Source organism: Emydura macquarii, unplaced genomic scaffold (genome assembly GCF_026122565.2).
Source record: "Emydura macquarii macquarii isolate MOO-44397 ecotype Brisbane River unplaced genomic scaffold, CSIRO-AGI_Emac_v2 contig_1713, whole genome shotgun sequence".
Classification (NCBI taxonomy): domain Eukaryota; kingdom Metazoa; phylum Chordata; order Testudines; family Chelidae; genus Emydura; species Emydura macquarii.
In genome coordinates, this window is record NW_027131850.1 from 2,029,948 (window position 1) to 2,057,935 (window position 27,988).

Genomic DNA, 27,988 nt, shown 5'->3' on the forward strand with positions numbered 1-27,988 from the left:
GGCTTGAATGTATGGGTGCAGTGAGAAGACTAAGTCAAAAATGATACCTTGGTTATGGGCCTGCATGACTGCGATGATGATAATGTTCACCATGGTAATAGAGAATGGGAGCAGAGGGAAGAACTTGGGAGGAAAGACCAAGAGCTCAGTTTTGGTTATGTTAAATTTAAGATACAAACTAGACATCCACAAAGAGATGTCAGAAAGATAGGCCAAGATACTACATTGGTTGAAGAGAGATAGCTCATCAGCAGAGCGGTAGATTTGTGAATCATCACATAATGTTGGTAGTAAAAGCCATGCTTGTGTATATTGATGGCTATGGCATACAGACTGAGCTAGATAAAAAGCCATGGAGTCAGCCTATGCAATGGAGTCAAAGTGGGTTTCTGGAATGAGAAAGTGAAGGGGGGAGGTGTCCTAGAATAGCTGTCAGGAGCAGGTCCTCTGGGAGGAAGCCAGCCATCAGATTGGTGATGACAAGAGGGTCTTTGACATTTGAAAGGAGCCCAATCATACATGTTTTGGGATTCTGATGACATGATAAATCCCTCATGTCATTTTTTTTGGTATATATTTACAATAAAGATATTTTTTGCTGATCATGACACAGATATACTGTCTGGAGTCATCATACTATCCTGTTCTGTGATCCTCTCAGATTTCATAAACTAAGTAGATTTGGGCTCATTACTTGAATGATAAACTCCAAGAAACTCCTCGATATTGCAAGAAGTACCGCAGATGCTACAACTTCTCAATACTGCACGATTAGGTGGCACTTTGCTTTACTACTGGGTCAAAACAATACTCCAGCATGGTGGTAATGGTGTCCTTTGCTGCTGGAGGTGTTATCCTTTAAATCACACCCCAAACCGAAGACTAGCACTAAATGAAAAACAGAATTTCTGTCCTGTGAGAAATTCTGATATTTCAGTGTTTGTTTTTGTGCCAGATCAGGACAAAAACGTGAAATATCAAACTCTTCGAAAGAAAATTTCCAAAAAAATTAGATTTGGAAATGGCAAAATGTTTTGTTTTGACATGTTCATTGAAACTAAATGTTTTATTTTGAGTCTTTTGAACAATTGCATCTGCCTGTTGTACTGCATTGTCTTCTGGGAGTTGTATTTTGGGTGCCTCATGCTTTCATTTTTCCTTATCAGATGGGCTCCCAGGCTGGGCTACATCTCCCATGATGTATCCACAGTCACATGATTCCCAGAGTGCACTACAAAGCTCGGTCAAAAGAGAAACTGTGGTGCATGAGGAGACGTAGTCCAGCCCCAAACCGTAGCTCCTAAGAGAATGGGGCATGAAGCAGTGTAGTACCACAGGCAGATGCAGTTAAACACTAAATTGCCACAAAACAAAACATTTTATTTCAGTTCAGCGAACTGAAATATTTTGATTTGGGTTGAAACAACCTGAAATAAAATGTGTTTTCCATTGAAAAATCATTTTGACTGAAAACTCCTGACTGGATTTACCAAGGATCCTGGCCACTTGTGGCATAGAAATAAAGTGTTAAGCCTGGTCTCCTGGACAAATTCCAACCTGTATAATTGTACACAGCCTACCTAAATTCCTCCTGCAGTTTCACTTGGAAAAAGTATTTATCTTTACTTCCTGTTCTAAACTTGTTGTGAAACATTACTGTTAAAAAACAGTCCCTTTCTAGTTCCAGTAGATGCAATGATCTTTGTATATTAATTAAAGTTTGTAAAGTGATGTCCTTTGGGATTAAAGATATGACTCTTTTTAAATATTACTTTAGTACTTGGTAAGTCATTTGTAAGATTTTTACCTAACTTAAGAATTAAATGTCTCCTGATTGGTTTTTATATCATTAACTACTTAGCATCTGTGCATTGTGACCTTGATGTAAAAACTATTTTTTTAATTAGTTACAGAGGTTACGATTGTCGGAGTAATCTATTTTACACTCAGACTGGTGAAATTGTATACCATGTTGCAGCAGTGGGTATAGTATACAATCGACAGCAGAACACACAGCGCTTTTATCTGGGTCATGATGATGACATTCTCTGCCTTGCTATTCATCCCTTAAAGGACTACGTGGCAACAGGCCAGGTAGGAGACATGTTTATATGCATTAGAAATCTGAAGTTTACAGTACATTAGTAAATTAATGCATGCATATTTAGGAATTTTCAATCTACAAATATGCAGGTGAATGTTTGGAATTGTGTTGGGGACAGGCAGAGGTCTAAAAATTGGGAACCTCAGCTTTTTTCCAATTAGATATATTTGGTCAATTTTGATAACTGATTAATTCTCAAGTGAGCATGAACAAATTAACATTTTTATTTTATTTTTTAAATCAACATTATATTGTGTTGCCACTGTAAGATAACATATAGGAAAAAAACCTGAATACAAATTTGTCAAAAACAAATTTTCTTATACTCTGGATTTCCAGTTTAGACTTTTATATTAACATAAATCTGTATTCTGTACATACGCTCAAAATCTCAGTGCTCTTATTATTTAATAAAGATGCCATTTTGTCGCTCTCCAGACAATATGTACATTTAGTACTTTTTCACAGTCATCGTTTTCTGATAAACATCTTATCCCAAAGGCTTTGTTTTCACATCAAGAATTTATGGCTTGATCTGGGGAAAATATTTTGAGTTTTAATTAGTGAACTCAGAGGGTAAGAAACTGTTGGCATAGATAAAGACAAATGATTATTAACTAGACAGCTCATCAAATTCTCAGTAAAGAATAGCATATAATTTATGCTTACATTGGTAATATTCGTAATCTGGGTAAAAAGCTTTTGAGATTAATGCAAACAAATTGGCCTAATTAGAGATTTGATTATACAATAAACCACTTTGTTTTATACAGTACACATTTATGTATTGCGTTTTGAAAGATGAAAATATTTGAATGAAAATTTACCTGGATACAGTAGGTTCTAAAATATGTATTAGAACAACATTAAGATTGCAAAGTCAAGCACTTAAATTAGGAAATGTCATAATTAAGGTTGCCCGTGCAACCTTGATTCAGCCCCCACCACCATGGGAAGTGCATTACGATAGACCTGCGTGACATGCAGTATGTGGCAGAACCAAGTAGAACCCAGTCAGGTGCCTTAAACCAGATTCAAATGCCCTTTTTCTTTCTGCAGCCATCTGCCTCATTAACTGACATTTTATGTATTGAGTGAAGCACAGATCCTGTAGAAAAAATAGTAAGTGATCAGATAATTAGCTAAAAGGACACCGAGACTTTTATTCTAAATTTGAGTAATCTGCATTGCTGCAAATTTACTGAAAGTAATAGAATTGCACAGGTATCACATAATTTGACCTACAAAACCTTTATTACTGGTAATGATGCATGAAAAGGAAAGAAGTTATGTTGGCTCTCAAGCCTAAAGTAGTTTACAAACTAGTAGTTTTATTTGTAAACTGAGAACAACTGACATTTTTTCAATTTCTTCCTTCCTTGCAGAACACCTCTTTTACTCTTCTTGGAAGGAAAAGAGGGCCAATTGTGGGAATGATGGGTGTGAGGCAGGAGGGAGAATTTTAATGTCGATACTACAGGACTACAATAATATTTGGTATTTTTATAAACAAGGTGGGAGGGAGAAGCACATCATCACTTTCATTTTTTCAGTTTATTCATGGATGTAATTAAAATTTTAAAGTAAAATTATTATTTTGAGCAAACATGCAAAGTATGATGATCGACTACAAGACACGAAAGAATGCCTGTAATCCTTTATATTTTAGGTTGGTCGGGATTCCTCAATACACATTTGGGATACAGAGACAATCAAACCACTGTCGGTATTAAAGGGCTATCACCAGTATGGCGTTTGTGCTGTTGATTTTTCAGGTAACATGTAAATAGATACATATATATATGTACTTACTTACTTTTTTTGTTTGAAGGTACAGAGCTAGTCAATTTTAATTTGTAAGTGGGATCTCTTCTTTGAGCTTAGACATGGACCCCATTCAAGTTTTGCAATTGAAAATACTTTCTGGTGATCACCCTCAAATGACAAAGATTCTCTAATACTGTAATAGATATTTTCTATAGAAAGCTACTGTTGAATTTCACACATCTGGAACAAGATCAAATAGCACATTATTCAAATCAAAAGAGATGAATGAATCACTTTAATAATAACTAGTCCCTTCCTCGTCACAGGCAGGTCCATAGATCCTTGACAATGAATCTGCAATGTCTCCTGGAAATTTAGAGAAAGACCAATTCTGCAAGCCACTGCTGCAGGCTAGGCTCTGCTTGTAAAAGCCCTTCAGTGTTGTTCTTCCTCTAAAAACTGTCAGAAGGACAAAACTTTCTATGCAGAGCTTTCATGGCTTTTATTTTAATTCCCAGAAGATGTACTTGAGAAAATCCATTGCAAAGGCTCTTTAAGACTTATAAAAGAATTTCGAGCCCAAAATTATTGTTTAAGCCTTTCAGCACTGCTTTTGAAATTTGTTATTAATGAATAAGATAACATTTAAAGAAGATTTGTGTTTAATTTAAATCTCTATTTTTATTCATTTTTTCTCTTTACTCATTTTTCTTATCAACATGATTTGGGGATTTTGCTAATATCTGGTCTGGGAAAATAAACATAAAACCTTTTTTTTTTTTTTTTGGGTACCCAAGTAATAAAATTAATCCATTATCTGGAATTCCAGTTCATTCTTTAGAAGCAAAGTTGAACTATCGCACACTACAACAAAAAAAAAATTCCAAACTCTGATGTGAGACCATCAGCAAAAATTGGTTAGTGTTAATAAAATATTGAGTCCCTTTAGGTTCCAAAGAAACACCTGATTGCATATGCTAATAGTGAAATTCATACAGAATAGTTTTTAAAATTTACATTGTTTTGACTATTGTCTTCATGGCCAGAACTCTTTCTGTTTGTCAGTTCTCTGGCTTTATCAACTATTTGGTAAATATTAGCAACATTTCATTTTAGCAGCTATTTTAACAGCTTGCATCTTAGAAAGATGAACTGAAGGCTAGATTCTATCATTTCTTGCATAGGAGGAAGTGCAGCAATTGACATACTGGACTAGACCACTAGCTCATCTAATTCTGTATTCACTCTGTGACAGTGGCCTCTCTCATTGTTTCAGAGAAAGGTGCAGAACATCTCTTTTATTTGCTTTTTTCAGAAGTACTTTTGCACATTCTGATACACTGCCTCTTTGTGTATGTAATGCCCTTTTTCAGTCTGTCTGCAAAGCCAATACCCTCTGCATATTCAGATTCTTCCTAAAGATCCACTTCTGTCATGATGCATACAAGAAATGAACTGACTGACTATGGATAGTGTGTGGGTATTTTGAAATTATCTACTTATATTACTTAGTATCCAGTTACCCCCGTCTCTGATTTATTTTATTTTGTTTGTTTGTGTGTTTGTTTTTTAATGCAAACTCTTGGAATACACATAGTACATTATATTCACTACCAGAAGAAAAATGTAACAATACTAATAACTCTTTAGTGGATATTGATATAGGAGGCTAAAACTTTTTGAATTCTTCTAAGTTCTTGTCTTCAATTATAAATTGTGGCAATGAGTTTCACAGGCTAAGCATGCATTCTTATTAGGGCTGTTAACTAATCGCAGTTAACTCAAGCGATTAACTCAAAACAAATTAACTCAGTTCAGAAAATTAATCGCAGTTTTAATTGCACAGTTAAACAATAATAGAATACCAGTTTAAATTTATTGTAAATATTTTTGGATGTTTTTCTACATTTTCAAATATATTGATTTCAATTACAACACAGAATACAAAGTGTACAGTGCTCACTTTATATAATTATTTTTATTACAAATATTTGCACTGTAAAAAGAAATAATATTTTTCAGAATGTAGAAAATGTAGAAAACATCCAAAAATATTTAAATAAATGGTATTCTATTATTGTTTAACAGTGCAATTAAAACTGTGATTGATTGCAATTATTTTTAATCTTGTGATTAATTGCGATTAATTTTTCTAATCGTTTGACAGCTCTAACTCTATCATGTTTCCTTATATTTGTTTCTTCTTTAAAGTGAAGTGAACCATTTAGTCAAATATAAGGAATATTAAAGAACTCAGTAGATTTTAGAATAAACAACTTTTGTATTTGTCTTTATGCGTAATATTAAATCCAATCTGGAAAACTGGCAGCACTTTTGCTACCCTTCTTCCCCTCTCTCCCCCAACTTTAAATTTGTGATTGTGCCCATCGCATTGTCTTTTGGAGGCATGTGTTTAGTCTCTTGGAGATATGAATATTTGGATCAGGACTTGTAAGGAGGCATAGCCATAGACATCTCTGATTGGTCACTGAGGCAGTAAAACAAAATCCCACTTCCTGTTCCTTTCATCTACAGTGACTTTGACCATTCTTTATTATGTTATATTGTTTCTAGGTACTGTACTTATACAGCCCATCATCCTCATAGTATATGATTACCTTGTTTTGTTTCATTAGTTAAGGTTTATATTACTAGTTGTTAGTTTTAATTAATATTATGGCAATTGTGTGAATTTGAGTCCAATGACACATAGGTGAATCTCTGGTTCTATGCTATGACCTGTCACCTTTTTTTATTTGTCCGCTGTATGCCTCAGTTAGCCTTTTTTTCAGGCATGTGGTGTTTTTGGACCACCAGGTCAGTGTGTTTGGCAAGAACTCAAATAATTTTTGCTGTTATGGGAAAAAATGTTGGTCTTTGATCAACCTATGTGCTGCCTAAACTGTCTGGATGAGGGGTGCCTGTCCAGCTGGTGCTTCATGTATCAAAATGTTTTGCCTTCAGTATGGAAAAATGAGTCTTCACTTTTCTCATCTTTTTGAAGTGGCATTAAAGGTATCTAAGTCTGACTTCGAAGGACAGTGAGCCTTTACCTTGTAAGTACTCAGCTTCCTTCATGGAAATTGAAGGATGGATCCAACGTTTGTTCATATCTGAATATTATAAAAAACTGTAAAGGTTGACTAACCCAGTGAGTTCAGGATCTTGGGTTTGTTTGAAAGTGAGGAAAGAGAAGAAAAAAAGAAAGAGACTGTAAAGTTCTTTTCTTCCCATTCTTCTCTTATAATGACAAGAGTTATGGATCTGGTTGGCTGGTGCTGAAAGTCTCCTGGATTCAGATGATTTCAACTATTATGATGTTTTGTGTCAAAAACTTCAGATCCAATGGTTACTATAGTCTCAGAGCCAGGATTCATCCTTTGCACAAAGGGAATGCAGTGAATTGAGAAACTTGGACTATGTCTGTTCCCTGGAGGGAATCTGGCTTTCTCTTTCTTTGTTCTCACTCCACTTTGGTAGGGAGCCTTTGCCTTTTGAGTTTTCTGTCCCCAGGAAGTTGAACGCTGATAAAAACTGTTGATTCCTTGTTCTCTTGTGGTAGGCCTCACTGCATTCTGAAATGGTATTTGGTGTTATCGAGAAGAATATGATCTCAGACATAGCTTGTGCGTACTGTTGGATCTTGGGCCTCTGATAACAGAGAATTTCTTGTCCTTCTTGGCTCTTACTTTTCAAGATGTTATCCTCTTCCCCCAGTTTCCAGGAAGGAAGCCTTGCAACTTCAGAAGATGTGCGTATGCCAGAAAAAGATCAGTCACAAATGAGCATAAATGCTGCATCTTCTAACTTTTAGTTAATCCTGACATACCTGAGAGTCAGATCTGCCTCAAGATGTTAACCAGAGTCATCAAGCTTTGGGAATATCTCAAAAACTTCCTAGAAGTACCCCTGGGACACTTCTGTAAACCCAATCTGTAGTCACCCCAGTGTTTCTGCTGCTTCAGTGCAGGGAGTACTAGACACAACACAGAGATTCTTGGTGCCATCTGTGTTGAGGGATTTTGTGCAACTGGTGTCAACTTTTGACAGAGCAGTGTCCTTACTCACCCAGCCCTGTCAGCACACCATAGAGGTTGGCAGTGAATTACTTACAGGTGCCTGAGATGGACTCGTTCTCTTTTTAGAAGCCTGTCACAGGGAGCCTGGTCCCTGACTTAAAGGGGTCAGATACCCTGTTAAAAAGGATATTCTTGAGGATGATTGCTGATGTGGTGGATATAAAGGTTAAATAGGTTTCTAGTGTAGAGGAACAGAAGGCAATGACTCCGCTTTAGAGGACCTGACATTTCCCAATTTTTGAAAAGCTAGCAACATCAATAATTCCTGTGCCGAAATCCTAAAAGTCCAAGATTAAGAGGTATAAAGACATTAAATGATTAACCTCAGGTCTCGCACTAAGGTAATGGCAAAGGAGGAATAGAACTTGGAAATTCCTGGCCTCAAGTCCTATACTCTGTCCACTAGACCATCCATATAAAAAAAACCCTGCCTAAATACAGCACATTAACTGTGGTTTATCAGTTTGTACATTCTTTCATTTCATAATATTACAAGTAGTGTTTTGTATGATTTACAGTATATTTAATATAATAATTTGATTTCTTGTTATTGCAGAGTAATGCTCTCTACCTATTCTCTTACCATTTTCTCTTACCCTTTTCTAGCGGATGGCAAACGCTTGGCTTCTGTTGGAATAGATGACAATCATACTATTGTGCTCTGGGACTGGAAAAAAGGAGAGAAGCTTTCAGCAGTAAGGTAAAAGTTTAACTTCATTCTGAAATCTATACCAAAATTAAGTTTCAAATGGCAATGGACAGAATGGATACAAAGTGAGAATACTACTGAAACATAAAAGAACAGTTTCCCTTGCTTGTTGATTCACCCAGTCAATGGTTTTTAGCATAGACTAAAAACTTTATTTTGGGAGAAAAGCTGTAGGTAAAGTAGAATCAACAACCACTGCTATGATAGTTAAGTGATGAACTAGAGATAAGAAATCAGAGGGTTTTTTTATTGGAAGAAAAGAGATGTTAACATTTCTTTGATGTGTGAGTAACTGCCCAGTACCTTTTGAAACAGTTTCTTTAAAACTCACTACACACACCTCCATTTATCATTTCTGTAACTTGTCATGCCAAAAATAAATTACATAGTCACAAACTGCATACTACTCCCTTCCCAACTTGAATCATTGGCTACAGGTGAGTCTTGCCTTTTCCTCCCTACCGGTCACAGCTGCACACACTTCCTCACCATTCTGCAGCACATGCATGCACACTGCTTGCCTCTCAAATACCACACCCACTCACATGTCTTACTTTGATGTTCCTGTTTCATGCAGTTGGGTCTGGTGGTTCTCCTTTCTGCAACTACTGGACCTTGAGGCTCCTGCATGCAGCTGATGCTGGCACTGTTTTTCTGGGCCTCATCTACCTTCCATGCAGCAGCTGCTCTCACCAGAAATGCCTTCTCAGCCCTTCTTCTACAGATGTTGGTATCTACTTTTCTTTTTCACAATCTTCTTGTGGTAGGTCTCTAGCAGTGGCTCCTTCAGCCCTGTCCTGTGTTGGTACTCTGAGATGACAGCTGTTTTCTCCCAAAGTTTCCTTTTCTTGCAGGTTCTTGCTTCTCCCTCCCTAACCCTTTGCTCTGAGGCTATGGAAACTTGGCTGTGCTGCTGGTAGCTACTGAACCAGGGCAACCTTGCCTTCCCCAAATAGTTTCAAGTTTTCTCTGTAAGGTGGTAGTTCAAGCTCTTCAGATCAGAGACACCATCTTTCAAGTCTTTAGAAAGTGTTGCTGTAGTTGTTTGAGAAATTAACCATAATCATCTTAGCTCAATTCGTTCTTGCGAGCAGGTCTTTTTGCAAGCTGATTAGGAGACTTCATATGCTTGTCTCTGACAAGTCTTAGCAGTTGCTGGTTCCTTACCTCTTAATGGGGAGAGGAACATAGGCTTCTGTCAAGCTAGATTGTTCAGGCATAAATATGCCATCTTTGACAGTAGCTCTTAATGATTGCTGTCTTCACTTGCTCCTGAGGTGCCTGGATGAATCAGGAAAAAGTTTTTCCCTACAGTAATTTGATACAGTTAAATGAGGTTTGGTTCAGTAATATTTATGATAATCACAAATTCTCCCAAATCAGCAGATGCTGTCACATTTTTAGAAAGTTCCCATCGTCAGTGGTTCTATAAATATTTGTATACAAGGCATATGATTCTTGTGCCAAAAATGACTTCAGTTCCAAGAATTATTGGGCTCACCAGGGTGTGTTACAAGCCATGTTACAGTAATTCTGATCCAAAATCTCCACAAATAATTCAAAATGCTGATCTAGTGTCTAAATGTGGACAATGAAATGTTCGCTCAACACAGTATATGTTTATCAACCAGAAAAATAAATATGCTTCATATTTCCACTTTCACAATTTTGATATGCAAAATAATTATTTCTCTATTTTGCAGTTCAGATAATGTTTAGCAACTCTTTAATTCTAACACGCAAAATCTGGGTAACAGATATATGCTTTTATTCCACAACACAAGAGTCCTGGGGCCTTTGATAGGACAAATTTGAAATTTTTTATTCAGTTCCTATTGTGCACACAAAAGGGAAGCTTGTCATGTAGTGTTTCCTGGGCCCAACTCTGCCTTTCAGTCAGGTGAAGTACAGTATTTCTACATTTCTGATGTCTTTTGCCTTAGGCGCATTGAATTCTGCTTTTTGTCATAATTTGGTACATATTTTCTGAGAACTTTGGCACATTGCTTTAAGTGCCACTCTCTGATATGGTGCCTTTTCATCACATATATGTATTTTCTTTCAGTTATCCCTTTAGCTCTATTGCATTGTTCTAAGCACTCCAAAGCCAAAGCTAGTTAGATGCTGAGCTGTAAGTAATAAAGACACCTTTCTCAGTCCTACACCCATCTTGGTGCTCAGCACTTGTTTCTTTTGGTCTGATGTTCCCATTGGTGCACTGGTACCTCTTTTCTTTTATTTCAGGTATGCCGTCGGAGTTAAAAAGACTGCTCAACTGTTTCAGACTTGGCCTGTGTGGCAAAACAGTAAAACTGATGACCATGTTTGTTATACTGTCTGCATTGGCTTCAACTGTGATGTGCAGGGGTACTAGATATGGCTACAAATGTAGTTCTAAATGCTGAGGAAACATGAAGAGGTCCAACAAACCTCACCTTAGGAAGGCAAAAGGCACCTTAGGAAGGCAAAAGGCTGCTCTGGAGTGCTAAAGCGTGAATCAGTCAAAATCTCTGAGTGGAAGGACCAAGTGCCAGTGTTATTTGACATTAGTGCTGACCTGGCTTGGTATTTAAAGAATGTGATACTAAGGTCATCAGATAAGGTGATGCCTCCTGTAAAGTATCGCTGTACCAATTCTGCCATGACCACCCCTCGCCCCGCCCCCTACCCATTCGGTGCTAACAGTCAACCCACGACCTGACCTTATTAGGGTATGCCTATGCGATCGGCTGTGCCTTCGGCTCCCACATCATATATGGGAAACGAAACTTAACTGACCATTATATGGGAAATGAAACCTAATATCAACCAGGAAACGAAACCTCTTGCAAGTATCCCCCGGCCAATCTGGTGTTGGCATGAGGCCCATAAAAGGGGTCTTATCCAAGCCCCTGGTTAAGAGCCTTACCGAACTACCAGCCTGATCACCTGGTCCGGACTCTCCCGCTCCTGTGTCCCCCCCCGAGTGTGAATCGTCTGTTAGCTGGCTGAGTTCGAGTTTTTACATTTATTATGCTGTGTCCTTCTCGCCTGGATGGTAAGGAGTTAACTGTCAGTCTGTGTTGCATCTTTACATTCCTTCCTCCATATCAGTCTGTAACTTGCAGTTAACTGTTTGTTGTCTTTTCAAAATTAGTTTGTACCTGGCAGTTAACTGTCTGTTTAAAATCATTCTGTGTCTTGCAGTTAACTGTCAGTTCAAATTCAGTTTATATTGTATAGTAATTGTCTGTTTCATATTCTATTCTATTAGTCTAGAAATGGTTAAAAATCTATATTATTCCTGTTGTTTTATAATACAATTAATTTAGTCATTAATCGACTTATTATTGACTCTCGGGGATCATTAACCTGTCGGAACATAAAGCATGAAGGATTCTTTCTGCAAGAATCAGGCAGCACAGACAATACTGAAGAGGTTTATTCACGTTACCAGGAAGTCTGATAAATCAGCTTCAAATTCATGGTGTTGCAAAGGTTACTTATATACTTTTTTTTAAATCACTTAGCATACGTACAGAGACACTTTTATTACATCAAAGGATCTCTGACTACACTTGGGAGTGGGGGGAAATGGGTGGAGGTGGAGACTCCTTACAGATAAGAGGGTACATCACAGGGGTGTGTGTGTAAGGAATGTGCTGTTCTCATTGTGAGGCAAAATCACTAATTGGGCATCTGGCCTTCCGAGTTAAGTATTTACTCTAGCCATTGCTCTTGAGGATCAGATATGCTCATTAACCATTTACATGAGTTTCAACCCACAACTTGTTAGTTCCCTCCTGTTTGACAAATCGAACCCATAAGTGAGATATGATCAGTTATTTAGATGCTTTGATATTCATGATCTACTTTAGGATTATACGGGGGAGGGGTTATGGACTGGGAGGAAACGGGGGGGAGGGGGTGTGGAGGCAAGAGTAGTAGAGTTGTTGCTCATGTGCTTAAAGTAACATTACATACACACAGAAGACAACAGGACAAAAAGAGAAGCAGCCATGGCAGCTATTTGCAGGATAGTCCATCAGGTGATGAGGCTGTACGACGGGCCAGAAGTTGAATCTTCCAAGCGGGTTACAAGCTGGGTGGAAAGTTGGACCTTTACACGGGCTTTAGCAGTGTTCTTATGAATGGTGGCAGACACAGAGGCAGCAGCAAGGACCACTTTTGCTAGCAGCTCCTTTGCCACTTGGACAGGGGTATTGTCCATATATAAATTGCCGTACCACCAAGGAAGTGTTGTCATTCCAGTGAAGATGCGGCCGGGCAAATGAATGTCACCCAGAGTGAAGGAGTCTATAATCTGTAGACACATGGAGGAGTTGGATAGACACTGTAGTGGGCCATAGTTGTAATATGATGCAGTGGTGATAAAACATCACTGCGTGGCAGACACTTGAGCAGCAGTCTCAGCATCCAGGAGAGGAAGGATAGTAACAACCACAGAAGAAGAAGTATTCCAAGGGCGGAAGGTAGAACAAGAGCAAATGATATAGTCAGCAGTTTCTGTACAACAGTCTGAAGTTGTTATGAGCATGCCACCACTGGGGGAGGGAGACATAAAGCTAGAAAGTTCTATTCGATAGACAGTGTTGTTAGACACAACCAATAGATTTAAAATAAAAAGAGGAACGAAAAATATGGGTGGGGATAACAAAAGGGTATGTAAGAAGAAAATCAAAAGAGGGGGTAGAAGAGGTTTCAAGGCGTAAGGGGGAGGCAACAATTAACTGAGCAGATATATTTGCCAAGTTTGCAAGGACAGAGGAGGACAGGGTATGGGAGGGGGGGGAAACCAAGGCATATATCTAACATATTGAAAAATCACAAGCTAACATATCACAAGCACGTCCCTTAGATTGGGATATAGTCATATTAATTATGATATCAGAGGATTTTTTAATTGCTGTATAGAATCCATCTATGGCTGCGTCAATAGCAGTGAAAGAGTATAATAAGCCAGCATTGGCGTATTTTAGAGCCTGGGCAATCTGGCTTTTAACCCAGGCATTGTAAGATCTATCCGCATTGGCATTAAGCGAGTTTATCATGGAATTTGAGCTTCCAAATATTCTCCCAATGTCACCTAGGATGCCTCGCTTTTGTCTTTTTACTGCGTGGGTGCTGACAGTATATTGGTGCACTAGTAACTTTAACTGTTCTTGTAGCCACTGTAAAGAATTAGGGTGGTCAAAACATACATTTTGTAATGGTACAGCAAACTTAGACAAATCATATTTAACTTTAACAGAAACCATAATTACATCATGTAGGAGTGTCTTATTAGATCCCAAATGGATAATACTATCAGGAGGGTGGAGTGGAGCACAGAGCAGGTGGTAGAGGGGATATAACCATACGTAGTCAAGTTATAGCATCTTACATCCGAACATCCCAGGCGTCTGACTGGGTTTGAACAGTGTTCTTGGCAATACCGTCCCTCCATTCCAGGTTCCCATAGCAAAGGTGAAAGTTCTGTCCATCCTGCTCCTAGACTTATTCTTTTCCCAAAAACAAGTTGTATACCATTTTCATACAAATACAAATACAGGTATAGTTTCCCAGATGGTAAATGTTATGGACATCAATGGTATCGTCGAAGGCTATAGAGAAAGTGAGGTTGGTCCTCTCGAGGGGGAGGGCGTTGAAGGGTTGTCTCCTTGTATTACATTCTGAAAATGGAACACATTCGGCTGGGTCTGGTGGATACCGTATAATGTGGATGGGCGGGCAGTCCTTAGGGTTGAAGTTCCAAGTTCAGTTGCATCCGGCATATTTACACGCAGGTAGTTGTATTCCGCTCCCGGGGATGGGTAGAAGGGATGAGACTATGTTATAATCTGAGCGGTGGATGGGCCTAGGCATTACGATGGGTCCCTTTCCAGAAGGTGGGGTAGTAAGCCATGCATCAGGTTTTCTTACCCACTCGCCATCTCCCCCTTTGGGAAGTTGCATATATTGGCCAGCCTTGAGGCAGGTGTCTTGTGTGATTTGGACTACAGGTGGGTCCCAGGAGTATGTGGCATTGAGGCCCAGGAGAAGGGTCATTAGGAGAAACCACATTTTACCTGAAAAGACAGAATTAGTGCACAGAACGCATATTAGATAAACTTATTTATACAGTTTAATTCTGGTTTTGTGAACCCATGTTGGGATTCCTTGTACCTTCACAGATGTATCTGTATGGGCCAATACAATATGCAGAACTGAGTATTTTGGTTGGAGTACGCCAGGATTGTATATTCTTATCATGACCTGATCTCCCTCCAGTATGTCCACCCAGGAGGGGGATTCTGGAGAGTCCTGAGTTTCCTGTCTCTTTGACAGTCTCAGAGGCTGCAAAACTTCATTTAAACGTTTGATATATTCCCGTGCAGTATCAGAAACCAGAGGGAGAGGAGCCGGAATTATACATCCTTCCCCGAAAGACATGGTCATTCCAGTAATGAGTTCGAAGGGTGAGACTCCTGTAGTGGATTAGGAATTGCCCTCCTTGAGAGGAGAGCCACAGGTAGTTGAGCCACCCAGCTAGTTCCTTGTGAAAGTAAGGCTTTTGTGATTTTCTTTTTCAGTGTCCGATTGGTTCGTTCCACTAGCCCAGAGCTCTCGGGGTGGTATGGACAGTGAAATTTTTGTTTAGCAGAGCAGACTTCCTTCATGATTCATCCTGTAAAGTGGGTTCCCTGGTCTGAGTCCACTGAACACGGTAAGCCCCATCGAGGGCAGAATTCAGTAAGCGGGCCACTGTGCTGGCATCATTTTTAGAGGTGGGAAAAGCTTCAATGCATCGGGTAAAATGCTCAATTATGACCAGGCAATATTTTTTTCCTCTTACAGGTGGTAGGGGGCCTATGAAGTCAATTTGAATCTTTTGCATAGGACCCGTGAGTTGAGGCCGGTGTCTCATTGCCACTTTAAGCTTTTTGCCTTCATTACATTTAGCACATACGAGATACCGCCGACAGTAGTCATGTATGTCTGCTGTCATCTTGGGCCACCATCACTTTCCCTTGATGTGGTACAGCATAGCTTTTGCGTTCGGGGTTGGTAGGTGATAGAGATCAGAAAGGTGAGCCACAAATGATTTAGGGTCTACAAATTGCTGATCCTTTGTGACCCAATTGTTGGCATTATCAATTTTACAAGCATTTTCAATCCATGTCCATTTTTCCTCTCTAGTGCATTGTTCTTGTATTTCAGATAGTGAAATTTGCTTCACGTCAGGAGTTTGGGTGGCTGCCATTTGGAGATTTTCCTGTGGAATTGTTGCAGCCTTTTTAGCAGCCTCGTCTACAGCTGCATTTGCAAGAGAGAGGGGTTCCTTGTTTCTGCTGTGTGCCTTGATCTTAACCACAGCCAGCTTAGAAGGTTTTTGAACTGCTTACAATAAGCCTTTAATGTACCCCCCCATTTTTAAGAGGGGTACCGAATGAAGTGAGGTAACCCCTATTAGTCCAAGAATCAAGATAGTCATGAACTACCCCAAATGCATAGCGGCTGTCTGTGTAAATGGTAACAGCCTGGCCTTCTGCCAGGAGGCAGGCCTGTGTTAGTGCCACTAATTCGGCTACTTGAGCAGAGCAGGAAGATGGCAAGGAACCTGAGCGGAGGCATGTACCTGACAGGTCGCAAACTGCCCAGCTGGAACAAGGTTGGCCGGCGACATAATACCGGGATCCGTCAACAAACAAAACAAGATCAGAGAAGGGGAGTGGTTGTTCAGACACAAGTTGGTTCTGTATAATGGTGTCCTCAGAAAGAGGGCACTGATGAGGTTTCCCTGTTGTTGGCAGTGAGGTAGCAGGATTAAGAAGGTTAGAATGTGCAATTGTAATGTGGGGGCTTAGAAGGGTGCATTCCCACTTGGACCATCATGCTGAGGTGACCTTTGAGAAGTAGCCCCCGTCCAAGATTTCGTGAACTGCCTGAGGCACGAAAATTGTAAGGGGGGCTCCAGAAACCAAAGGTGAGGAAACAGTAATGGCCCAGAAGGCTGCCTCTACGGCTTGAAGACAGTGGTTAAAAGCCAGAGTTACTGGATCAAGCTGAGTGGAATAGTAGGCCACAGGGTGGCGCCTGTCACCGTGGTTCTGAGTGAGTACAGCAATAGCATGGCCATCCTGTACATGGGTCCAGAGCTCGAATGGTACTGACAGGCGAGGGAACCTGAGTGCTGAAGCCGAAAGGAGGGCTGTTTTAAGCTGCGTTAAGCAGTGGTCATGCTCTGGTGACCAAGAGATGGGGTCTGAGGAGGCTTGGGCACCTTTAAGAAGGTCACTGAGGGGTTGTGCTAAGGTGGAAAACAATGGGATATATTGTCTACAAAAGTTAAGGAGGCTCATTAACTTACGTAATTCCCGAACTGTTGTTGGCCGTGGGGCTGCAGCAATTGCGATCCGGCGGTCTGAAGTGAGGGCTTTGGAGTCCTGGGAGACCGTGTAACCCAGATATTGAACTGTAGGTAGAGCTATTTGAGCTTTCCAAGGGTTGGCCTTTAAGTCTGCATCGACTAAAGCCTGGAGTAGCATTTGAAGGGCATGTAAGTGGTCAGAGACAGTGGAGGAAGCAAGCAATAAATTATCAACATATTGCAAACACAAAGAATTGGCAGAAGCCCAGTCTACCGAGAAGAGGGCCTTTGCCATAACCTGGTGAAAGAGAGTGGGAGAATTATGATGTCCTTGAGGCAAACGAGTCCAGTTGAAATGGGTGGGGCCAAAGGTAAACGCAAACCAGTGTTGTGACTTTGGATGCAGAGGGAGGCTCCAAAAGCCGTTTGCAATGTCTAACACAGTGAAGATGCAATAAGAATGATCAAGGCCCGAAAGAGTGACTGATGGGTCAGCTACAATGGGGGCAAGTTTATCTGCATATTGATTAATGGTGCGGTAGTCAATGGTAAGGCACCATGAGCAATCAGGTTTTTTAACTGGCCAGATAGGAGAGTTGGTGGGGGAGGAACAGGGAACAAGTATGCCTGGTTGGTGTAAAGAATTAATGTCACCTATTGTGTTTAAGGCCTCAGGCTTGATAGGATATTGTTTGGTAGGTGGGGGAAGTTGACCGGTAACCTGGATGGGTGGGCAGAGATGAGCAGGCACCAAGCCACAAGATAACTTGTCCTCAGTCCAGAAGGAAGGAAACCTGGAACATAATTCTTGAAAAGGGTTAGAGGTACTCCAGGTCAGAGTTACAGATTTAGCCGTGACAATAGAAGAAAGAGATTTGTTGCTGTGAAGGGGAGTGGTATGAGTGCGCATGAGTTTATCAGTAAATGTAACTGTGCTCTGAGCGAGATTTAGGGTAGCTGCAAGATTGCGGAGGTCATCCATGTCTAAAACAGTTTCATCAGCATTTGGAGCTACATAAAAAGATTGAGTCCAGAAAAATATATTGGATTCTATAAGAACGGGGTGGCTCCTGTAGGCAGTGATGTGTGTGCCTCCTACTCCTGAAATAGTAATGTATTGTTTAGTAATGGGGAGGGGGAAGTCAGTAAGGGAAACGGATGCTCCTGTGTCCACAAGAATTGTGCATGGCCAGCCCCTTATCCATGCTTGCAAATGTGGTCTCGAGATGTTTATATCCGCCTCCATAGCACTGACGGATAAGGGGGCTGCTGAATCTTAGCCGGTCATGGAGTTCAAAAGTCTAGCCATTTCTTCCCTGCTCAGGTTTGAGTAGGGGTTAGCAGTGGGCTGAGCTGCCAGCTGGGGTTGGTTACCCGGGGCTATCCGGATTGGGCGTCCAGCTGCCCAATGTCCAGTCCCCCCACAGATAAAACATGGCAAAGTGGCCGGGGGGAGGTGGGGTGTGGGGTGTGTGTGGTAGGAGCGGGGCCAGGGCCGGACTGAAAAGGCAGAATACTGTGGGGGTTCAATTGGCCGTGGTCCCGTCCCTGACTAGGGTTTTGGGCTTTACACCTACAGGTTTTCTGTGTATGCCCAACACCCCCATAGTTATGACAAGTTATTTTACTTTTTGGTGTTACCACAGAAATGCAGGCAGGCTTTTCTTTCTTATCTCTGGTTTGTCTAGCTTCATATTCAGAAGCCCACAGGCAGATAGATTCATAATCAGAGCCTGGGTTTACTCCCAAATTAAGAGCGGTTTGCAGATGGGAGCTGAAACCTTTCTTCAACATTGTTGATCAGTCTTTTTGAGGTCTGAGATGCCTGCATTACTTGAATACACTTCCCACTTTTGCTCACAATACTTAGCAGCAGGCTTATCTTTGTCTTGCACACATTCTACTATCAACCCCAGTTACCGGCTCCATTACCCAGAGCTTCTTGAATGGCTTCTTTAAAGCCAGCGCAGGCACGGGTCATGTCGATTTCTGATTCAAATTTAACAGAGGCCCATGTGTCACTTCGATGTTCTTCTGAAGGGATTTTGGCTCATGAGAAGTTGGGGCATTTGGCTTTAGTTAGGATATGGAGATCCCTAGGATGTAGCGTATATGTTGTAACCATCTGATTTATCTTTTTCCAAAATATCAAGTTTGGGTCTTTGGGCTTTAGATCCGGGAGATCCTTTAATGAGTCCCTCATTTCCTCGGTATTGACAGGAGCATACTTATAAGTATGCTCAGCTGTTCTGTTATCTCCCAGTCCTGTCCATCACGTGGTTACTTGGAACGGGGCCAGGGGAGCACTGGCATCAGGTTCTGGGTTAAATGGGGGAGGAGGAAGAAGCCAATTTTCCTGAGTTCCCTCCGTGTGTGCCAGCTTCCATTTTTGTAATTGTTTTGTGAGCTGTTTCCAATTAATTTCTTTTTGGTTATTTTCATTATCATTGTCTGATCCAAAATCGGTGCAGTCCTCCTGTTGCATGATAGCAGTAATATGATGTGCAGAGGAGTTACATTCTTTCATTTTAACCTTTAAAGCACTGTTCTCCATTTGGAGTTAATTTAATAATGGTTCAGATCTGCCTTTTGAGTCTGAACTGATGTGAAAGCCTTTTGAAGTTCCTGTAACTCTTTTACCTTTCGTTCATATTCACAGTAAAGTATTACAACTCCTTTCTCTAGCTTTCCTTTCGTCTGACCAGACCACCACAACTAACTGTCTTTTACACTTCTACCGGTCCATCCATCTTTTACCATACATTTCTGAACTTTTGCATGTTTTTCTTTTAGAAATTCAATGATTTTTCCTCCCGTTGAGGGCATCATTGAAGCACCCTGAGGCAATTCAAACAACATTGTCACTCAGCTTCCTAAAACCCACTTAAATGGTGTTTCAGGGGAATCAGCCGAGCACACCCTTGTACTCAGCACTACTAAAGCACACTCTGGTGCTCAGTACTTGGCAGTGCAGCCTTTGCCAAAGCGATCCCTGCACCCTGAAAACCCTGGCAGTGCAGCCTTCACCAAAGCGATCCCTGCACCCTGAAAACGTGGCCAAAACTACAACCCCAAAACACAATCCCTGTTCAGTCCTTTTGTCTATGTGCCTTATGCGTGGTTCATTTTATTAAAAAAAAAGGGTGCGAAGGGGTATCTCAGGGAATCCCAGACCAAGGTGCGTGCCAGAAGTGGTAAGTATAAAATGTACTCACCTCTTTTCTTGGTTTTGGGAAGCATGCCGAGGATCCCAGTCACACCTTGCTCGCTGCGCCAAATTATAAAGCATGAAGGATTCTTTCTCCAAGAATCAGGCAGCACAGACAGTACTGAAGAGGTTTATTCACGATACTGGGAAGTCTGATAAATCAGCTTCAAATTCATGGTGTTGCAAAGGTTATTTATATATGGTTTTTTTTATAACTTAGCATACGTGCAGAGACACTTTAATTACATCAAAGGATCTTTGACTACACTTGGGGGGGGGAATGGGTGGAGGGGGAGACTCCTTACAGATAAGAGGGTACATCAGGGGGTGGGGTGTAAGGAATGTGCTGTTCTCATTGTGAGGCATCTGGCCTTCTGAGTTATCAAGTATTTACTCTAGCCATTTGTCCTTGAGGATCAGGTATGCTCGTTAGCCATTTACATGAGTTTCGGCCCACAACTTGTTAGCTGAAAACAAGTTCAAGCCTTACACTCCCTACAACTGGTTCTCAAAAAGTCCCCCAAATTCTGCTCCTCATTCCCAAGAATTCTCTCAGGCTTCTCAATATCAAGAAGAGATGCTACAGGCAATATTGTCCCTCCTGACAAAGAAAACCTTAAAGCCAGGGCCACTGGGTGAAAGAGGGAAAGGGTTTTTATTCTACATACTTCCTGGCAGAAAAAAGACAGGAACTTTCTGGCCCTTGTTGAATCTCAAGGAACTGAATCGGTATAGGATCAAAAAAATTCTAGATAGTTATCCTGGAAACCATCACTACTCTGTTAGATAAATTGCTATGTGCTCTAGAACTAAAAGCCTGCAAGAATCTTTGAACGCTCTTCAAGCACTCAGATATGAGGTAAAGGTCCATCACTTCCTTCACTGTTTTATCTCTTGAATTGGTGTTTGCTCTGTATATGTTCACAAAATTCTTGATGATAGTGATTGCCTACCTGCACAGGCTGGGAGCATGCACATTCCCCAAATTGAATGATTGGTTGATTAAGGACACTACTTTGGATCATGTCAAAGAACAATCCAGGATGAAGTCACTCGGATATGTGAAAAACTACCCACAGTCTCAGTAGTCCGCAGTAGACAGTTGAAGTATTTAGGAACCCCACTAGACAGCTCAAATCAATTTTCCTTCTCCAGAACAGGATCATAGATATTTCCAGTTGGGCACAAGAGATCAGCAAGAGAGCCAGCAGATAACAGTTTAGCAAATGCTACAAATGTTGGGTCTCATGGCTCCAGCTCTGTTTACGGTATCCAGGACGTTTGCATATGAGGTAACTTGAGCAGACCATGAGATTCCAGTGGAAGTATTACAGGGACTTTCACATCTCATCTGATGGCAGACAGTCTCCATGTTACTCTGACCTGTTGTCAGTTCAGCGACAATGACCAATTATGAATGGACTTTAAAATACCTCCTCTCCAAATTGTAGCAGATATGGATGTGTCCAACCTGGGATGGGGAGCCAATGCAGAAGAGTACACACCCAGGGAACTTATATTTCTATAGGAACTGCACTTGGACATAATTATTCTGGAGATGAGGGCAGTTCTGTATTAATAGAGAGCTTCCAAGGAGACATAAGAAGCACCTACAACTCCAGTTCCTACAGTTAAAAAAAGGTTTGTGGTGGATTGAGTGGACCCTTTGTTCTCATCTGAAAAGCTACTTGACTAGTCTTTTCCCTTGTCTAAGTGAAAGACTAACTACATCCAGGTACATTTGGCAGCCATTTTGGCATACAGTGAACTAATTGAAGGTAAACCTGTGCAATGTCTATGCAGTCCCTTGTCAGGTTCACGCAGGTCTTGAGGCTTTTAAAACATCTAATTAAAAAGCGTCCTGTGTCATGTAACATTAATATGAAGGTGATAAAGCTGACGAAAACTCCTTTTAAGCCATTCAATCTCTGTGAGCTTAAGATTCTCACATGGAAAGTAATTTTTTCCTGGTAGCAGTGACTTCAGCTTGCAGAGCCCTAGTAACAGACCCTATGTATACCAGATTTTACAAGGATAAGATGGTACTGTGGACATATTGAAGATTGCTCTCTAATTTGGTGTTTGAATTCCACTTTAATAAGTTGTTTGTCCTGCCAGTGTGTTTTGCATGCCCATTCTGAGAAGACTCCCCTCACTACACTTGATGTCAGAAGGTGCTCAGGGTTGTATTTGGAAATGACAAAAAGCCTTCAGAAAGTCCACAGAACTTTTTCATTTGATGCCACTTCACTGGGCAGTATATTACTAAGAAGACAATATGATTGCATTTTATATTGCTAACTCCAGGATTGCTTGATGCTAAGGGCGTTGTCAAGGTTCACTCATTTTGAAGCAAAACTGTCACCATCTCCTGCTTCAAATATATTTTCATTAAGAAACCTCAAAGCAGATATGTAGTCTACTCCACATACATTTATTAAGCTTGGATTTGACCTCCAGAATGGACTTCTGTTTCAGACTCATCATGCTCCATAACTTATTTCCAAAGTAGTTAACATTTTGTAGGATTTTCATCTGTTTACCTCCCATTTGAATTCAGAGCCTTTTCTGAGGTGTTTTTCTCTTGCACCTTTGTTTTTACTGATTTTTTTCCCTGGAGCCCATTTTTTGTTTGGATTAGCTTTTCTATCTGGGGAAATTCACCTTATACTCTGCCAGTGGAATTGACTGCATTTATACTTGGGAGATTGTGGTGTGATGAGGTTGGTAGGGCATTGTCTGGGGGTCTACACTATTAATGCTGCCTTCAGTAGTCAAAAAACTGTAGGAAGCTATGAGCTAGGAGATTTCTCCCATTCTTGCACTAAGGAGCAAATACTACAAGTGAGACTCCTACAAAATGATATTTTTAGATTACTGGTAAGTAACTTTCTCTTACATAGATAGGAAATATAGCTGAAAGTGATCAGAACTTTCAAAACCGTAGCACCTGTAGCTGTGCATTATGTGTATGTGTTAGGAACATAGAAAGAAAATGTGTCAGCAAACAAAGATGCCAGGTTTTTTTAAAACTGCTGAAGATAGGCATGTAAGTTAGATATGATAAACATTGTTGTACCCATTATTGTTTAAGTCCACTAGAATAATGGAAAAGTTCAGTAAAAAATGTATGGGCATTGTTGATTTTCAGAATGAAAAACTGATGTAAATAAGGTCTGCTATTAATATAACCTTATGCATTATTTTGGTGAAGTGTGTTCTTTTACAAAGAAATTGCAGTTAAGCGGATTGCTGAAGTAGAGCAGTTTCTCCTGATTTCTAATCTACAAACTATCAAATTAAAAGTGAAACAGATAAAAATGTAAACTCAGTATCTTTAGTTCAATGGCTTGCCTTCCTATTTCTCCTAATAAAAGAATTGCTAAATGCTATGAGAACATTTTGTGAGATAGACATTAGAAAGCTGGATAGTCACACAGATAAATATGAATGCATACATTTCTCTGTGTATCAAGGCAGTGAAATATTTTACTTTTTTATTTCAGAGGAAGCAAAGATAAGATTTTTGTTGTTAAGATTAATCCTTATATGCCTGATAAACTGATAACAGCTGGAATTAAACACATGAAATTCTGGCATAGAGCAGGTAAGGAAAGGCATTTTTTCTTGTGTTTTTAACTGCAACATTTTCTGTTATATCTAAGATAATAGTAATTATGTCTTCTGTATGATTTTGACACATGTATATGTTGATAGATTAACTTCTTCTCACTCCTATTAATAATAAAAATTAATTTCTGTTATGGTAATGGCAGAGACCTCAATAAAGATCATCTGCCCATTGTGCTAGGTGTAGTACAGCATGCAGGAAAACATAGTGCCTGCCTTGCAAAGATTACAGTCTAATTTTTATAAAAAATAGTTATGCAATTAATAGTTGTCACAATTCAGGGCAACTGCATCATAATGCCCTTCCATGGTCCCTTGAGGGCACCCACTTTAGGCTCCAGGCTCCCCAGCTGTCACATCTTGCAGGTGGATACCCATTTCTCTCTCCCTCCTGACCAGGGGCTTTTCCAGGCTTCGCAGTTCCCTGCTTACACTGTGATATTCCCAGCAAGCCAGACTGCCTAAACAGGCCAGTGTCTGCACTTTGTTTTCTCTTTGAAGGCTATGAACATAACTGGCAGCAATTATAAGTTACCACATAGCCCTTTATAAGCTAGCATATTTATTCTTAAGGTGAAAGCATTACACAGAAAACACATTAAAAACAATAAAAGAATCTGCATGCATGTTAATAAGGTTTCCGGAGTCAATGATCTATCTTATTGGACCCCAATAGCCAAAGTCCTTCCAACTTTTCCCAGGAAGGATTGGATCTCCCTTAGACAGAAGATCCTGTCTACTTGTTAGATCAGAAAAAAGGCCCTGAGTTAGTTTAAAGTCAGGCTATTTATCCCAGTCTTTACTTTGCCTGTTGGTCTCTGTGGAGTTTCTCTCTATAGTAGTTTGAACTAGTATATGCAAACCTCCCCAGGAGGTGGTATCTCTCTGGGGAGGCTTGCATATTCTCTCTCTCTCTCTCTCTCTCTGTATGTATATATATATATATGTATATATATATATATATATAAAAACCTGCCTGATTAATCACCACCCATTGTTTAAGTTCTCATAGGAGCTGTGGTAGCCCTCCCCGGTGGAGCAGAACACAGTCATATATAAACCATTCATTTAAAACAATGGATCCCAAAGATGCTCCATGGAGTTGCAATATTTGTCACATTTCTCCACGAAGAGTTACATACAGTCTGACCCACAATAATACATAACTGTAATACCATAAGGTGTTTCAAGAGTATTTCAGGAAATAACCATATCTGTCACAAAAGCTATATATATATAGCTCAAAATATCTCATGCACTGCTCTAGGATAATGTAATAAATCCCACTCAATATATACAAATAGAGTTTTCAAGTGATACCAAAGAGCGCAAGGTAATAATTTCAGACCTTCAATATTTAGTGGGTAAAATACATACATGGATACATATATAAAAGTAGAAATATATTGATCTAAATCACTAAGGGATGCAATTTTAATAAGCTACGGTCCACATGTAAGAGCTACAAATAAGATTTAAGACAAGGCTCTTGTAGTGAATATACATGCTGATTATATTTTGTTTGTGTGGCTATCTTTGCTAAACATGACTACAAAAACTCAAGAAGTTAAAGAACAGATACATGTTTCATCTATCTGAAAATGTTTAATTCAGAGCAATGGAAAAACATCCTCTAAATGGTATTCTGAACTTCTTTGTATCAGATCTTGAAACGCATGTGGAGCCAAAACGTCTTTGAAAAGATTACCTCCTTTGCTGAAGAAAATTACTCTGTTGACAGGACCTCTAAATACTTAGACATCATCAGTAGTTGTGAAAATACATTGAAGTCAGGTGAATCTCTTCCATCCCTGTTAAGATTAATCTTTAAGAGCCATAGAACATTTAACTGTGAGGAGAAGAGTCACCCTAGTCACCTCAGTCATGGACTGCCCAAGAAATTGGCCAGGTTCAACCTCAGGCCCCGGTAAGCTGTTGCTTAATAAAGTTATTAGACTGCTGGCAGGCTGCTGCTGAGAAGATTAATTATAGCATGTTTTTAGGATCAGTGACTGAAGTATGAACCAGTACACTTTGTGTTAAAGGAGATGTCCAGGTAGCAATGGGCACTACTGGAGAAGATGACATATAAATATCTGGGTAACAGATCCAAACTATGGTAGGAAGAGCCTAAAGATACTGCTGAGAACAACCATGAGAGCTGGACAAAGAGCTAAATAGGGAATTTACTGCTTTCTCTGCACTAAATCAGAAATATTTTTGAAACTGGCAGTGCCATTGCGTTCAATGCTACTGCAGCTCTTTGTTCAAGACATCACTGCCAAAGAAGAGATCTATATTCTCGAATCGATTTGTGCTGCGAGATGTTGGTAACAAAGAGGCTTTTGGTATTGAGGAGACTTTGTAATAAAAAAGGATACCAGCATCAACATTTATATGGAGCCAAGACATATATGTATCTGTTCCAAAGGTGAACTCAAGAATGCACATAGTGGCAGTACCATGTAGAAGATGAAAAGACAGTCATTGTGAAGGAGACTTATCATTGTGAGGATAAGCACTGAGATATAGGTCAGTCCTACTATATTCTAAGTTAAGATCCACTACTGAAGCTAGAACAGGAACTGATGGACCTGAGATCACATGTGATACTGAAGTATGTGTTTGGGGGAAAATCTTCATCAGTGCCAAATGCTGGCACACAGATCCAGAGGCTTTGTCACTAAAGATATGGCACAGTGCTTTGAAGATATAAAAGTCCCTAGATCTTAGTCTGTAAAGTGGCACTGTTGTATCAAACATGGAGTTACTCTGAGAATTTTGTGAAAATTCACATCTCTTTTTCATGCCTGACAGGTCACAAGATACTGGACATTGACATCCTGACATAAAGAAACTATTTTACATGCATTTTAGAGGCTTTTCAAATATATTGGTGATAACATTTCTGTCACTTAGAGGCCAGTACAGGATACTGTGTCAACACAAGTTTTAAAGCTAAAGTTCTAAAATAACTTTCCTCCAAAAATATAGCATGAAAAGAATGTGTTGATAGGATTTAAAGTTTTTACACTGAAGTAATGTAGTCATCCCAAATTCATTCCATTAAAATCTTTATACCATTCAATCATATGGCAGATAGTTAAAGTCTGTATTTAGACTCTCTCTCTCTCTCTCTCTCTCATATATATATGTGTGTGTGTGTATATATAAATTCAAGTCCTGATTCATGTAGCATGTTAAAGGAATTCCTAAAATGAGAAGTATTCTTTTTCTTGAAAGGTGCCAAAAATTGCGGGAGGGTGAGAAGTAATGAATTGTGAAGAACCTTCAAAATGTGTTTATTCCAAGGCTAGAGGAAAAGAGATTTATTATTCTGAGTATGCTGCCTTGTACATTATTTTGAAAGTGATAGTTATGCAAGCATTTGATTACCTGATTTTATTCTAAATCAGGGGGAGGACTGATTGGGAGAAAGGGCTGCATAGGTGCAATGGGAAGAACAGATACAATGATGTGTGCGGTATACGGCTGGACTGAAGAGATGTCATTCTCTGGAACTTCCACTGGGGATGTGTTTATCTGGAGAGATTTGTTCCTCATCAAAACTGTCAAAGCACATGATGGTCCAGTATTTAGCATGCATGCATTAGAAAAAGTAAGTGAACCATTTAGATTTTAAATGAGACATGGTTTGGGTGTAATAAAAATCTCTTCATAGCTAGGTCTAACATGAATGCAGTCTATGACTCTATAATTGGAGTTCAGGATTCTAGATGGCTCTCCCCACTCTCAGGTCAACAGGAGCTGGGATTGCTACATTTCCTAGTAGAAGGAAGTGTCTTGTATCATCATGTTGCAGTGACTCCTCTGGTTGATTTTAAGAGCTGCATGCCCTCCTGTGTCATGATGCCTTGAGAGTGAAAGTGAATAAAGCAGGTAAAATGAGAGGAATCTCAAGGGCCTCTGAGGATACCCACTGATTGAGGGAGGGGAATTCTGTTATGTTACATTAAAAGAAACATATGCCAGTTATGTTTGTTACTATGTGAAAACTTGAGCAGATGGAGTTTGCATTAGAAATATAGATCTGGGGCTTGCTTCATGTACATGGCCAGCCCTAAAAACTTTCTACCATTTATATCAATTTTCTCCATTTTATGCATAGTTAATTTCTTTC

The 27,988-nt window shown here is 39.9% G+C and overlaps 1 protein-coding gene across 6 annotated transcripts in view; it reads left to right on the forward strand.

Annotated features, from left to right (window-relative positions):
- Window positions 1–27,988, forward strand: part of EML5 (EMAP like 5) — a 261,963-nt gene that overhangs the window by 146,713 nt on the left and 87,262 nt on the right. For all 6 annotated transcript variants that reach the window (XM_067556337.1, XM_067556341.1, XM_067556336.1 and 3 more), the window contains exons 14-18: window positions 1,908–2,094; window positions 3,774–3,879; window positions 8,557–8,650; window positions 23,724–23,824; window positions 27,264–27,466. In XM_067556337.1, the coding sequence (XP_067412438.1) occupies window positions 1,908–2,094; window positions 3,774–3,879; window positions 8,557–8,650; window positions 23,724–23,824; window positions 27,264–27,466 (691 nt within the window). The remainder of the gene's footprint in view (window positions 1–1,907; window positions 2,095–3,773; window positions 3,880–8,556; window positions 8,651–23,723; window positions 23,825–27,263; window positions 27,467–27,988) is intronic.